Genomic DNA, 13,099 nt, shown 5'->3' with positions numbered 1-13,099 from the left:
CTGATCCTATCAGTTTTTGTTTTATCTCCTTAATCCCAAACACCAGGGTAACAACAAGTACCATTTTGTACCGTCTTTCTGTATGACGCGGGTAGGGGATCAAACCACAGTCCTGCCAATGTCTGGGCAAATGCTCTATCCAGTACACCGCGGAGGTGATGCCAGTACTGTGATATCAAACAAAGCCTACACAGTCACTTCCATTGATTGCATTTGTTGCACCCCCACAATCATTGATTTCAGAGTTAATATTCATTTTTGTTGAAAAAAGATTAAAGTAGTATTTGTCATGTACTTGATTAAGTTGAAAACTATTGATAGGTTCAGCATCAAAACAACACGATCAGAACCATACTATTAACATTCAGTCATTTACCCTTTACCATCATCCTGATGTAGGATTCTGTCATTATTTGGACAAATATTCAGGATGAACTACAGGCTGAGAGTGAAAACAGTGGGTCATCCTGTTACTGTAGGACACTAATGAAGGTGTTTGACACACTCTACACTTATGACAAGTCAAGATTAACATCTGACAGGGCAAGTATTTGGATGTCAGTTTCACAAATAGTCAAGTGTCATCATTACTCTGGGAGTTGTGAAACTGCTGTGTGGGTGATCCGTGCAGGCTACAAAGTTGGCTTAATATCATACTGCCTGACACAGCTCCCCAAACTAAAACAAGACTTGATTTAAGGAATTTGATTTAGCATGCACCAGGTGCATGTTGACACGAAAACCTAGTTGCACCAGACTAAACCAGGTTGCAGACTAGTTCCTTATATTTATCAATGTTGAAACAGACATGACCGATGCATAAACTGGTCTAAATAAATACAATCTCAGCCCTGTGATGACTGTGTAATGATTTTACATAAAATAATAACGCATTGTTGCTAAACATAAAAATGATATACGCACATAATTTTGAAATACCCACGGTTTGATGACATCAAGGCCAACACTAATTACAAATAAAGGGGTTGGAATTGTCATAGGGTTCATAAAGTTAAGAGGTATTGAGTGTGTTTCAAGATCATTTTTGTGTGGAGGAGTAAGGCACAAAAAAGACTATGCTGCACTTTTCAATAAAAGGTTCCACTGATGCATGTTTTACACAGATAAGTCCAGCCCTGTACACTATATAGTCCAATAACTACTGTAAACAGTTTTATTTAAAATATTGCAAATACCACACCAAAGACAATACTGCGACGAGATATTTTTGCGAGTTGCCATGTTGAAATGACCTCTCGATTACTAAACAATAGACAGCATCTCTCCAAAGTTAGTTAATCTGAGTTGGCCGGAAAGTTTACCGGGTGGGATTGCGACCAATTATCAAATCATTAATTGACTCAACTCAGTGTCATGACTGAGTTTGAATGCAAACAAAATTGTGGACAAAATTGCAAAGGACACTGACGCAATCAAGCGAGGTTGGAAGAAGGCAGGATTACTGTGAGGTAACAGTGACACTAATTGGTCTGTTTACACTCTCATTTGTGATGTATTGTGTGACCATTCTGCATTCATTTGTGTTTTTAACTTATTGAGTAACTTGTGGTTCTGGTTGATGATTTCAACATTTGAGTCTCGTTCGCAAAACTCGCAATAATAAAACGGTCGCAAAAAAATCCCTGTTTACAGTATCCTTGTTATACAACCAGAACTACTTCAGTCAACATTTGTTTTATTGAATTTCTAAGGCATACACAAGCATATGATTACATTTCCCAAACATTTTTCTGTAATAATAAAACAACAAATACGGGTGCGAGGTATTACCAGTATATCGGTGAATTTAGGTTCATTCTTTTATTTGATACATATTACAATATCATTTTTTATTGTTCAGTATAGGTTGATTTCTAACAGTGATTATTATCAAGTGTTTAATGTTATACACTAGCCAAATAACTAGAGTGTGCATCTGTGATTATTGAAGAAATTAAACATTATGTTTTATCAGCATCTTGATATGTTGCATTTATGAACTGCAATTCATACACTGGTGTTTCAAATTGCTTCTGAATCAAAAATTTAGAATTATATAGTATATTGTGATACGACCTTGGGCATAAAAAAATATTGTGAAACACTTTAAACCTCCAATACCCATGCTAATAACAAATGAATACAGCATTAACAGTTTACTTTTACCAAAAAATAAATTTCAACCATTTCCAACACAAACCCATTGTCTACTTACTCTATAACTACCTATGAAGACCCGGGTTAGAATAGGTTTTAAGCAACCCCCAGTTTTTGTTGGAGACAACTATGCTTGTCGTAGGAGGCGACTAAAGGGATCGGGTGGTCAGACTTGCTGACTTGGTTGATGCATGTCGTACCACAATTGCGTGGATCAATGCTCATGATATCAATCACTGGATTGTCTGGTCTTGACTCGATTATTTACAAAAGAGCAGGTGATGGTACACAGGAAACAAGAACATGCACAGACAAGTAACAGCTACAAAACAGCATGCATAAAGGAAGAATGGCACAGTAATCGCAAAAGGACATTTCCAGTGTGACTGGCATGATGGCCATATTTAAAATTTGATTAAGATTTTGGTTGGTTTGATGTTTAATGCCGCGCTCAGCAATATTCCAGCCATATGACGCTGGTCTGTAAATAATCAATTCTGGACCAGACAGTCCAGTGATCAATATCATCAGCATCGATCTACGCAAATGTATCAACCAAGTCAGTGCGCCTGACCACCCGATCCCATTAGTCGCCTAGATTGAGAAGGTCAGTGAATACGAGAAGCAAAATTTCAGCTTCAAACACCTAGAGATTTTGTAAAACTCAATAACCAGGAGTGTGTGAATGACATAGACCATCTAAATATAACAAAATATCCAAACTACACACAAAATTGATAATAATGCATATAGAAATAGATGAGTAACAGGCAAAATTGATTTTTCCAATAAGTCTGCCATGGGGACCATGTTTAAAATCATATAGGGTTTCTGTGAGCAGTCTTTTAGAGACACCATTACTGGAGCCATCCTTACAGAGAATCAGCTTCATTATCAGAGGAAAAGTCAAACATGTAAATGTTAATGCAAGACAGACAGAAGGCCATCGTAGATAATGTGCCATACCCTATGCTCATGAGAAATGACAGTCCAGGCAGAGAAAGGCATAACATGACTTCTATGTTAAGCCATCCCCATCCCAGGCAGACTTCTAATCTGCATCTCCCCTCCACCCCAGGCAGACTTCTATTCTGCGTCTCCCCTCTACCCCAGGCAGACTTCTATTCTGTGTCCCCTCTATCCCAGGCAGACTTCTATTCTGCGTCTCCCCTCTACCCCAGGCAGACTTCTATACTGTGTCTCCCCTCTACCCCAGGCAGACTTCTATACTGTGTCTCCCCTCTACCCCAGGCAGACTTCTATACTGTGTCTCCCTTCTACCCCAGGCAGACTTCTATACTGTGTCTCCCCCCTACCCCAGGCAGACTTCTATTCTGTGACTCCCCCCTACCCCAGGCAGACTTCTAGTCTGTGACTCCCCCCTACCCCAGGCAGACTTCTAGTCTGTGACTCCCCCCTACCCCAGGCAGACTTCTATTCTGTGTCCCCTCTATCCCAGGCAGACTTCTATTCTGCGTCTCCCCCCTACCCCAGGCAGACTTCTATTCTGCGTCTCCCCTCTACCCCAGGCAGACTTCTATTCTGTGACTCCCCTCTACCCCAGGCAGACTTCTATACTGTGTCTCCCTTCTACCCCAGGCAGACTTCTATACTGTGTCTCCCTTCTACCCCAGGCAGACTTCTATTCTGTGACTCCCCCCTACCCCAGGCAGACTTCTATTCTGTGACTCCCCCCTACCCCAGGCAGACTTCTATACTGTGTCTCCCTTCTACCCCAGGCAGACTTCTATTCTGCGTCTCCCCCCTACCCCAGGCAGACTTCTATTCTGCGTCTCCCCCCTACCCCAGGCAGACTTCTATTCTGTGACTCCCCCCTACCCCAGGCAGACTTCCATTCTGTGTCCCCCCTACCCCAGGCAGACTTCTATTCTGCGTCTCCCCTCTACCCCAGGCAGACTTCTACACTGTGTCTCCCCTCTACCCCAGGCAGACTTCTATACTGTGTCTCCCCTCTACCCCAGGCAGACTTCTATACTGTGTCTCCCTTCTACCCCAGGCAGACTTCTATACTGTGTCTCCCTTCTACCCCAGGCAGACTTCTATACTGTGTCTCCCCCCTACCCCAGGCAGACTTCTATTCTGTGACTCCCCCCTACCCCAAGCAGACTTCTAGTCTGTGACTCCCCCCTACCCCAGGCAGACTTCTATTCTGTGTCTCCCTTCTACCCCAGGCAGACTTCTATTCTGTGTCTCCCCTCTACCCCAGGCAGACTTCTATTCTGTGTCTCCCCCCTACCCCATGCAGACTTCTAGTCTGTGTCTCCCCTCTACTCCAGGCAGACTTCTATTCTGTCTCCCCTCTACCCCAGGCAGACTTCTATTCTGTGACTACCAACCTCCATATGGTCATAAAGCAGGCCTCACCTCTCAGCTGTTCATGAAGACCTGACCTCCTAAACTGCTGAGGAATTTGACTTCATCACCTCTCAGACATAGTGTCTCACTTTCCAACTTTGGGCCGGTCTTTTCCTGGAACACAGGAGCAGCAAATCAGACAACACTCATCACTGATATGGGCAGCGATCTTGCACACACAGCAACTGTGTGAATCAGAATTCATAATAATATCACTCAAATTACTTGATGTATGGAAACATGATAAAGTATGACAAAACAAGGAAGATTCAGAAAGCAGCTTTCATTGTCAACTTGCTGTTTAACAAATAACTGAGGGGACCTTGGATTGCGTGCAACAATCCTCAGCATCAAACTGACACAGAGGATATGAAAACTACTGTAACCCTATTACCAGAAGTGTCTGAACAAATCACAGTAATTGCTGGCGTTACAAGTCATCTCAATCACCTCCGTGATGGCGCTGACCTAACACTGTGACGGTATCAAACATGCCTCAGGATACAATGGGATAAGTTTTAGTCCACATAAATATCTTCAAGGTTACTTGGTTCCTTGAATTAGAAATAGTTGAGATTATATCAGATTTTTGCAGGATGAAGTTGCTATTTTGGAACAAATGTGTAGGAAGTTACTCATGCCACTGTTCTTGCGCTAAAGAAAGTATCTTCTTAGGTACTAGATGAAATAAATGCGAACTGCTGGTGTTTCTTAAATGGGATTACTAGCCCAAAACCAACCGCTATTCAGTATTCAATGGGATTACTAGCCAACAACCAACCACTTGTCGGTCGTCAACGGGATTACTAGCCAACAACCAACTGCTAGTCAGTCGTCAAGGGGATTACTAGCCAACAACCAACCACTAGTCAGTCGTCAAGGGAATTACTAGCCAACAACCAATCACTAGTCAGTATTCAATGGGATTGCTAGCCAACAACCAACCACTTGTCGGTCGTCAATGGGATTACTAGCCAACAACCAACCGCTAGTCAGTCGTCAAGGGGATTACTAGCCAACAACCAACCACTAGTCAGTCGTCAAGGGAATTACTAGCCAACAACCAATCACTAGTCAGTATTCAATGGGATTACTAGCCAACAACAAACCACTTGTCGGTCGTCAACGGGATTACTAGCCAACAACCAACCGCTAGTCAGTCGTCAAGGGGATTACTAGCCAACAACCAACCACTAGTCAGTCGTCAAGGGAATTACTAGCCAACAACCAATCACTAGTCAGTATTCAATGGGATTACTAGCCAACAACCAACCACTTGTCAGTCGTCAACGGGATTACTAGCCAACAACCAACCTCTAGAGAGTTGTCAACGGGATTACTATCCCACCATCAACTTTATCATTGATCGAGAGTCTTTCATTGAATGTCTTTATTATCTTACCCGAGCCATTGAAGTTCTTTCAAATGTTGAACTGCCACAATTTCTGAAAAACATAAAAGGATGTCCAACTTGAAGGTAATCATAAATTCGAAAACAGTTTGTTGGACTCAAGGGCTATACCAATTATAATTGTGAAAGAAATGTCAGCCTGAATGTTGTTTGATGCCGCAGTCAAAAATATTCAAGCCATATCATGGCAGACAGAGTAATCAAGTCTTAGCCTTGCCAGTGCCTGAAATAACAGCCTGCCTGAAAAATCTCCTCCATCAGCCTGACTGTCTGGCAGATAATTTTAAGACTACTTAGGTATTCAATTGCGTTGCGGCCGTTGCGTTTAACTGCGTTGCCAAGCTACATCAATGGGGAACAACTGACTAGACACTCCCCTCTCAAAAATAATGACATTCAATATACAACGTCATCAAGTTGCAAGCGCATCTCCAGAAATGAGAACATTTTTTATTGTGAAATAATCCACACCTAGTTGTTGTTTGTTCTTTGTGATTTATCGCGTATCTATCTTATATATTCCAATAAAATATTAGGGCTTTATTAATTATACTGTAAATAACAGTAGTTATGTTGTCAGTGTTAACAGATTAGATAGCCATATGTTTTAACTGAGTTATTATATAGAGGGTGTGGACATATTTAAAATAAAATACAGGCTGATCTGAAATTATGTGAACAATGTTTTACTGAAATAAAGTCACGAAATGAACACATGTCCTGGATATTGCCCAATTCTCTCTTTTATACTCCACAATATAGGTGTAATTACATTTATGTTGACATCAAAACTTTTAAGGTAAAGTAACAATACAAATTATATAATAAGAAGCCCACTCATATTACTAACACTACAGTCATATGTGTATAAACTTAACATATATTTATACTCAATGTACAAACCAACCACTAATATTTTCCATAAAATCATGGACAGACAAAGGTATGTTATGGTTTACATCTCTCGTTAAATCCTTGTCACCATACAATGCTGTTTTCAGATCAAAATTCTTTATGTAGCAGTAATGTTAAGATAAGTAGGACAAGTAAAGCTTCAATATTTGAAATATGTCTTTCAATTCTATGACTATTAATGATAATATAGTATTGAGTCTCGTAACTTAAGTCAAAGTATATACAATATTCAGGTGTATCCTACACAGACATGTAGTATATGGATAACAAGCAGTTTATACTTTGTATGCATGATTCAGGTCCCTTCACCAGATGACCCGTACAGAGTTAATATAAATACATGCTGATATGTTTACAGAAGGTAGGATTAAATGAACAAAAATTACAATATTATGACCATCCTGTCTATATTTCCCGGCCACAAACTAAAATTCTCCACACCAACATCAATCACCGGAAAAAAAAGGAAACTGCAAGAAACTTTTGAAACATAAAGAAAGAAGCCGGACACTCACAAGACGCCGGAGACAAATGCAAAATTAAAATTACAAAATATCATTTCTATGTCATTTAAAACATAAAATCACCCTTATGATAGAAATTATTTTTAACAACTAGGCTACCCGACCGTCATAATCATGATTAGAAGGATGTTCCTAAAATTTACTTTGCTAAATATGTTATAAATATTGCGGTAAAGAATGTAGTCAAGAATTAGGTGAGATACAGTCACATTCAGGGAAGTGCATTTGTCTATAGTATTTTAGGCTATAGAACATAAGGGGCACAGGTAAATAATTACCTTTTAACATGATAAATTAATAACACAATTAAACTTTTATGATCATGTTGTGGGACAAAAATAGCATGACTTTGTACTTTCCCCACACAACACTTTTTTTCTGATAAATTGTAAGTATTAATAATTAATAGTTTGGTTGGGGACTCTTTTCAACGGGTGTTTTTCCAACACATGCCACTAACTATAACAGGATATTGGAAATGACTTTACACTGCCATGTTGTCTGACGGAAGAGAGGACTTGTGATCTCAACAAACACCGGATGTAACCATGGGGACAGGATCTCTTTAGAGTTTGTGATTTTTACCCTGCTGAATATTGCTGCTTGGGGATACCAAAGGTAACAGTTTATTAGTAGAGGAAATTGGTAGTGAATACTTGTGAATACCATGTGGGAAGTCACTCGTCTCAAAGACGACCAGACTTTGTTACAATCCAGCTGGTGACATTTTAGTGAATTTAACATGATGATCTATTGTAATATTCATAGTATTTTAGTTTGTTAAATTGTAAATAAAATTGTATGAATTATTTATATATATACCATGTGCAGAAAAGATTATACCAGGAAATGTATTATGAAGCATGTATTATGTCTTCACACCAAACATGGTTTTGAAAGCCTCAACGTAACAAGATATGAAACATAAAAATTCAAGGCCTTTTCAAGGCTTTTCATGGTTTCCAACTGTCATTTTCAAGGCTTTATAGTGGGGTTATTAGCCTTTGTCAGACTGCAGCATACAAAATATCAGTTGTAAGTCCTAAAAAACATAATGAACATTACAAACTTTACAACAATTTCACAACCAACAAATAAAATATTCCTACTCTTATCTACAAGCATGTCATTTTGTACAAATTCAACACTTTTCAAGCAGATTTGGTGATTTTCAAGTATTTTCAAGTTTGACACTGAAAAACAAAAGGCTTTTGACGAGGGACCTGAAAATGAAGGCCTTCTTATGTCTGTATGAACCTTGCTTTAATAAAACTATAACTCATTTGTCACGCTTGTCCCCAAGGAACTTGATGATGTTACACATGATCATACAGTGTTTGGGAGGCATTGTGAAGTTGGAACAGTAATGTTTTTATGTGTATTTGTTATATCTTAAAACCAAAACATGATTAAGATTTAAGATAAGAAAAATACATGAACAAATATATTTATTGAGTAGAAGTGGCAAGGGATTAGCTGTGCACTGGACCATTTTGTTGTTATACGAGTTGCAATGGCAGACAGATGACTTATTTAAGTGTAACCTGAGGTACAGCTATATTATAAACAGGTTAAAACACACTACTGTGCACAGTCAAAGACTACAATATACAGTAGGAAACAATACCTTTCTCTACATGAAAGTAAAAATATCTGTTTAAAATATGCAGTTAACATTCACCAAATCTTCAAGGCACTAGATATACATTTCCACCAATAATACATTAATGTGCAGATGTCGAGATAGCATTTGATAGAGGGTTCTGGCAATGTTGAAACACACGTTTCATTTGACACTAGAAAGCCATATTTGTGTAGATGAGTTAAAAGATAGTGTTTGTAAAACAAGCAAAATATACAAGATTAGAAGGTGACATTCAGAAAGTTTGGTGAATGATTACAATGATAAAATGAACACCCACATCTGAGGTATTCAAACAGGCCTTTGTTATCAGCGACTGGAGCGTATATGCGCCGGAAGTAATATTCTCTTAAAAATCTGCCGCTTAAAGCATGCAAATCTGAAGAGCAGATAAGTATGTTTCTAATAGACCCTATAACAAATCCTACTACAGACCAGATTGCTACCCTAATTGACTGGGTTTCGACTGACATACTGAAATTAAACAAGTAATTAATTATTGTCCATCTTCTACAACAGTAAACTATTATTTGGTATTCATAGTGATGTCATAAAGACACATCACATACTTTCACCTCTTCAAAGGCATATCTATTTTCTGTACTTGCTCTTTGGGTTGTCTCATTCCGCAGACATAATTAATACATTCTCTGTCATCTTGCTTGATAACTGGTTCAAGTTGATTCCTTAATATGGTTTTATTTTATCAAGATATTTTCCGTAGTCCCGGATATCTGTAGTAATATTTTACATTTAGATATTAATTATCTATCATATTGTAAGCTCAGGGTCTTCAAGAAGTGTTCTATTTCATAGGATATTTATACTAAATCTTAATTTTAACCAATTTTAACAGAACACACATTTTTACTTTGTCATCCACAATACAATATCATTCTGTTAAGTAAATAGTGATTGAAGGGGCAGAAAGTTTTCATCTTTCATAAAACAAACTGAATAGATTATAGCCCCTTTTGGAAAGTTAGTTTACTATTTTCATGTTCATTCACATTGTAATATTTTTGTATGAAAAACGTATCAGAAAAAAGCCCTATGTCTATTTAACTGTGGTGCAATGAAAGTACATTGCGAAGCAAACATGACGACTTGTGGAATAAACACGACAATCTGGAGTTTCCCAAACAACAAACCACTCGTCACTGAGCGAACAAGGAGAATCTAGGAAGTATTGCAATTAATGCTGTTAATTCAGTATACATAAATTCTATCACTGAGCATACCATCACATTTTTTTACCATTAAATTCACAAACGAGGCCATTTCAGAAATACACATCTCGACATGCACCATTCACTTTCCGGAAGAAAAATGCAAATTCCAGCATATAATTTTAAGGTTGATATGTCCATCAGTGAAATATGGTGAAATGGAGTTCCCCATCATAACAAACTCTCTGATACCGATTAGCCGATGCGATTCACTCTGCATGGAGCTATGCACTCCAGCCAATCAAAGATGGCAAAAGTGTGGTAAAAGTCAATAGTATGGTTCTATGCTATTTTTAGCAACATTCAAGCAACATTATGTCATGACAACCCAAGAATGGGCTTCACACATTCTACCCTTGTAGGATCTCAAAACGGAAATCTTATCTTGCACGTCACATTTGGATTCAAGTGCAGCCAGGCTTGTCCTTGATGCTTAGTCATTTATCACATGCATAATAAGTACCTATCTTTATTCTTAATCACAACCTTTAAAAATAGTGCCACTGTAGCTCACCTGGGTATCTCTTGGTCTAAAATGTCAACAAATGAATAAAATATGATATCTTCCTAAGGAGGAACATGCCTGCCCAAAGTTCCGCTCCCGTAGTGGTAATTTCAGGGGCGAATAAGCTTACAAGGCCAAACATGACTTATCAGCGAATTTTAAGAGAATGGTCAGTGCAAGGAAATTGCCAAAACTTGAAATATTTGTGTTGAACCCAACAAAGAACCAAAAGATACCTAATTTCATCAGAATTTGTACAAACATGCCAGAGAAATGGTCCTGAATGGATTTTTCAATATCAATACTGTGGTTTCGAACCTCAGGTAGCCTAGTGGTTAAAGCGTTCGCTCGTCAGGCCGAAGACCTGGGTTCGATTCCTGATGTGGGTACAATGTGTGAAGCCCATTTGTGGTGTTCCCCCGCCGTGATATTGCTGGAATATTGGTAAAAGCAGCATAAAACCATACTCACTCACTCACTCGAACCTCTTGAACAAGTTCAGGTATCACCTTTGGAAGGAACAAGCATGTGAAGTTTCAGTGGTGTCTGAGGTTATGATGTGTACAGTACAAGGAAATGTATGCCAGACGTTGGTCAAACAGGCCACGAAATTAGCTTTCAGTCAGGTGAGCTAAAAACTTATGAAAGGTCACATGTTAGGATAAGTTGAGGTTTGAATATATAGTTCGTAACATGTAGTCAAGTCAAAGATCATGTTCTCCTTGAACCGCAAAAATCCATAAAATCAGTGTTCAACTGCATCTTTATAACCATGGTCTTGTGACAACTTCAACATGAAAAGGAGAATTATCACACAGAGATGTCTATCTGAAAGAGCTTACTTGCAGGCGTCCTTAGGGTATTTGTCCAGGGAAACTGTCCTGTGTTTACACTGTTTACACTTGAAGAATCGCTTGACGCCTTTATGGCGATGTAGATCATGGCGAGCGCTCTTGCAGGTCTCCGTTGCGGAGAAGGCTGTGTACTTGCACTGGAAACAGAACCACCATCCAAATCTGTGGTCAATAAAATGGTAATCATCAATCTATTTCAAATATTTGATGGACTTGAAACATCTCAGGATCTTGTACAAGTTCCTGCAAGTCGCAGCAATACATGTGAGAATGGCAGCTTTTCTTATCAGTTTTGTGGAGGCAATGCTCTTTTTCTAGAAAATCATTCAAATCCTTGGTCAAATATTGGCACATATTCATTTTGTTTCAAGTGTTTTAAAAACAGAAAAGACCTTCTTTGACTTCTTAGGACCCCTAAACATGAAGGCTGCAGGCTTTAGCTGAAGCACTAACCACTTGAACCAGAACCAAATTGCCAATATTGAAAAATCATGCATTTTCCATGTAAGAGAATATTCTTCAGATTGTCACATATACTTTTGTGAAATATAATCAGAGTAACATCTGGGTTTACACACTTCGCAATCAAACACAAATAACAATATTAGGTCACTACAGAAACATGATAATCAGAAGTTGTCTTAATTGACAACAGTTGCCTCTTATTGCAGCATCACCCCAAAAGTGTTTTCATTACTGTATCAAAACACTGATGGAAAATAACCAGGAGACACCATCAATGGTTCATGTGTCCACGTTGGGAATCAAACCAAGACTGTATGAGCAGCTAGCCAACACTATTTCACCACTAGAATAGGAAAGGGAATCGTTCAGCTTTTTGCACTGAATACTTGGCCATTGTGAAAAGTATACGCAATATATCCAGGTCATGTCCACATGATGACTAGAACTAGAAATAAAAAGTAAATCAAATTTCTTTTCCTAATTCAAAAAGAAATACTTTTATACTATGAAATTACAAAATCTATTGCTTATTCAAAGTGTAATTATGCAAGTTTCCGTGTTGGTCTTTTTTACATATATTATTTCGAAACCTTGTATAAACTATGAAAAATAATCTGTCCATGCTACAAACATGCGCATAATGTATTTTTGTTATTTTTTTGTTAGTATTTTGTATTTTGGCCTTGTGCCTGTATGGAATAAACTATATCTATATCTCACAGAACCTAAGTCCATCTTGTTGCCATGGAAACATAAAAAATAAAAATTTCTAAAATTTCTAAATAGCAAAAGGCACCAGCTCAGCATGTACCTGACAGACCTGCAAAGTTTGATGAAAAAATATTGAACGGTTTATGAGTTATGCTCCGGAAACGAACCCTACCCTCACAGAACCTAAGTCCATCTTGTTGCCATGGAAACGTTTCTCAATAGCAAAAGGCACCAGTTCAGCATGTACCTGACAGACATGCAAAGTTTGATGAAAAAATATTGAATGGTTTATGCTCCGTAAACGAACCCT

At 38.4% G+C, this 13,099-nt stretch overlaps 1 protein-coding gene across 1 annotated transcript in view; it reads right to left on the bottom strand.

The window, feature by feature from the left end:
• LOC139445882 (protein MCM10 homolog) overlaps nt 1–13,099 on the bottom strand; it is a 63,414-nt gene that overhangs the window by 15,128 nt on the left and 35,187 nt on the right. Inside the window, exons 20-22 of the mRNA XM_071227118.1 lie at nt 11,602–11,750; nt 5,936–5,978; nt 4,515–4,647 (exon numbers count right to left, since the gene is read on the bottom strand). Of these exons, the coding sequence (XP_071083219.1) occupies nt 4,546–4,647; nt 5,936–5,978; nt 11,602–11,750 (294 nt within the window). The 3' untranslated portion in view covers nt 4,515–4,545. The remainder of the gene's footprint in view (nt 1–4,514; nt 4,648–5,935; nt 5,979–11,601; nt 11,751–13,099) is intronic.

The sequence above is a fragment of the Haliotis cracherodii genome, unplaced genomic scaffold, assembly GCF_022045235.1.
Source record: "Haliotis cracherodii isolate W230 unplaced genomic scaffold, xgHalCrac1.p SCAF_6, whole genome shotgun sequence".
Classification (NCBI taxonomy): domain Eukaryota; kingdom Metazoa; phylum Mollusca; class Gastropoda; order Lepetellida; family Haliotidae; genus Haliotis; species Haliotis cracherodii.
The sequence above is the reverse complement of the archived record's forward strand: the minus strand, read 5'-3'. Positions and strand labels throughout refer to the sequence as shown.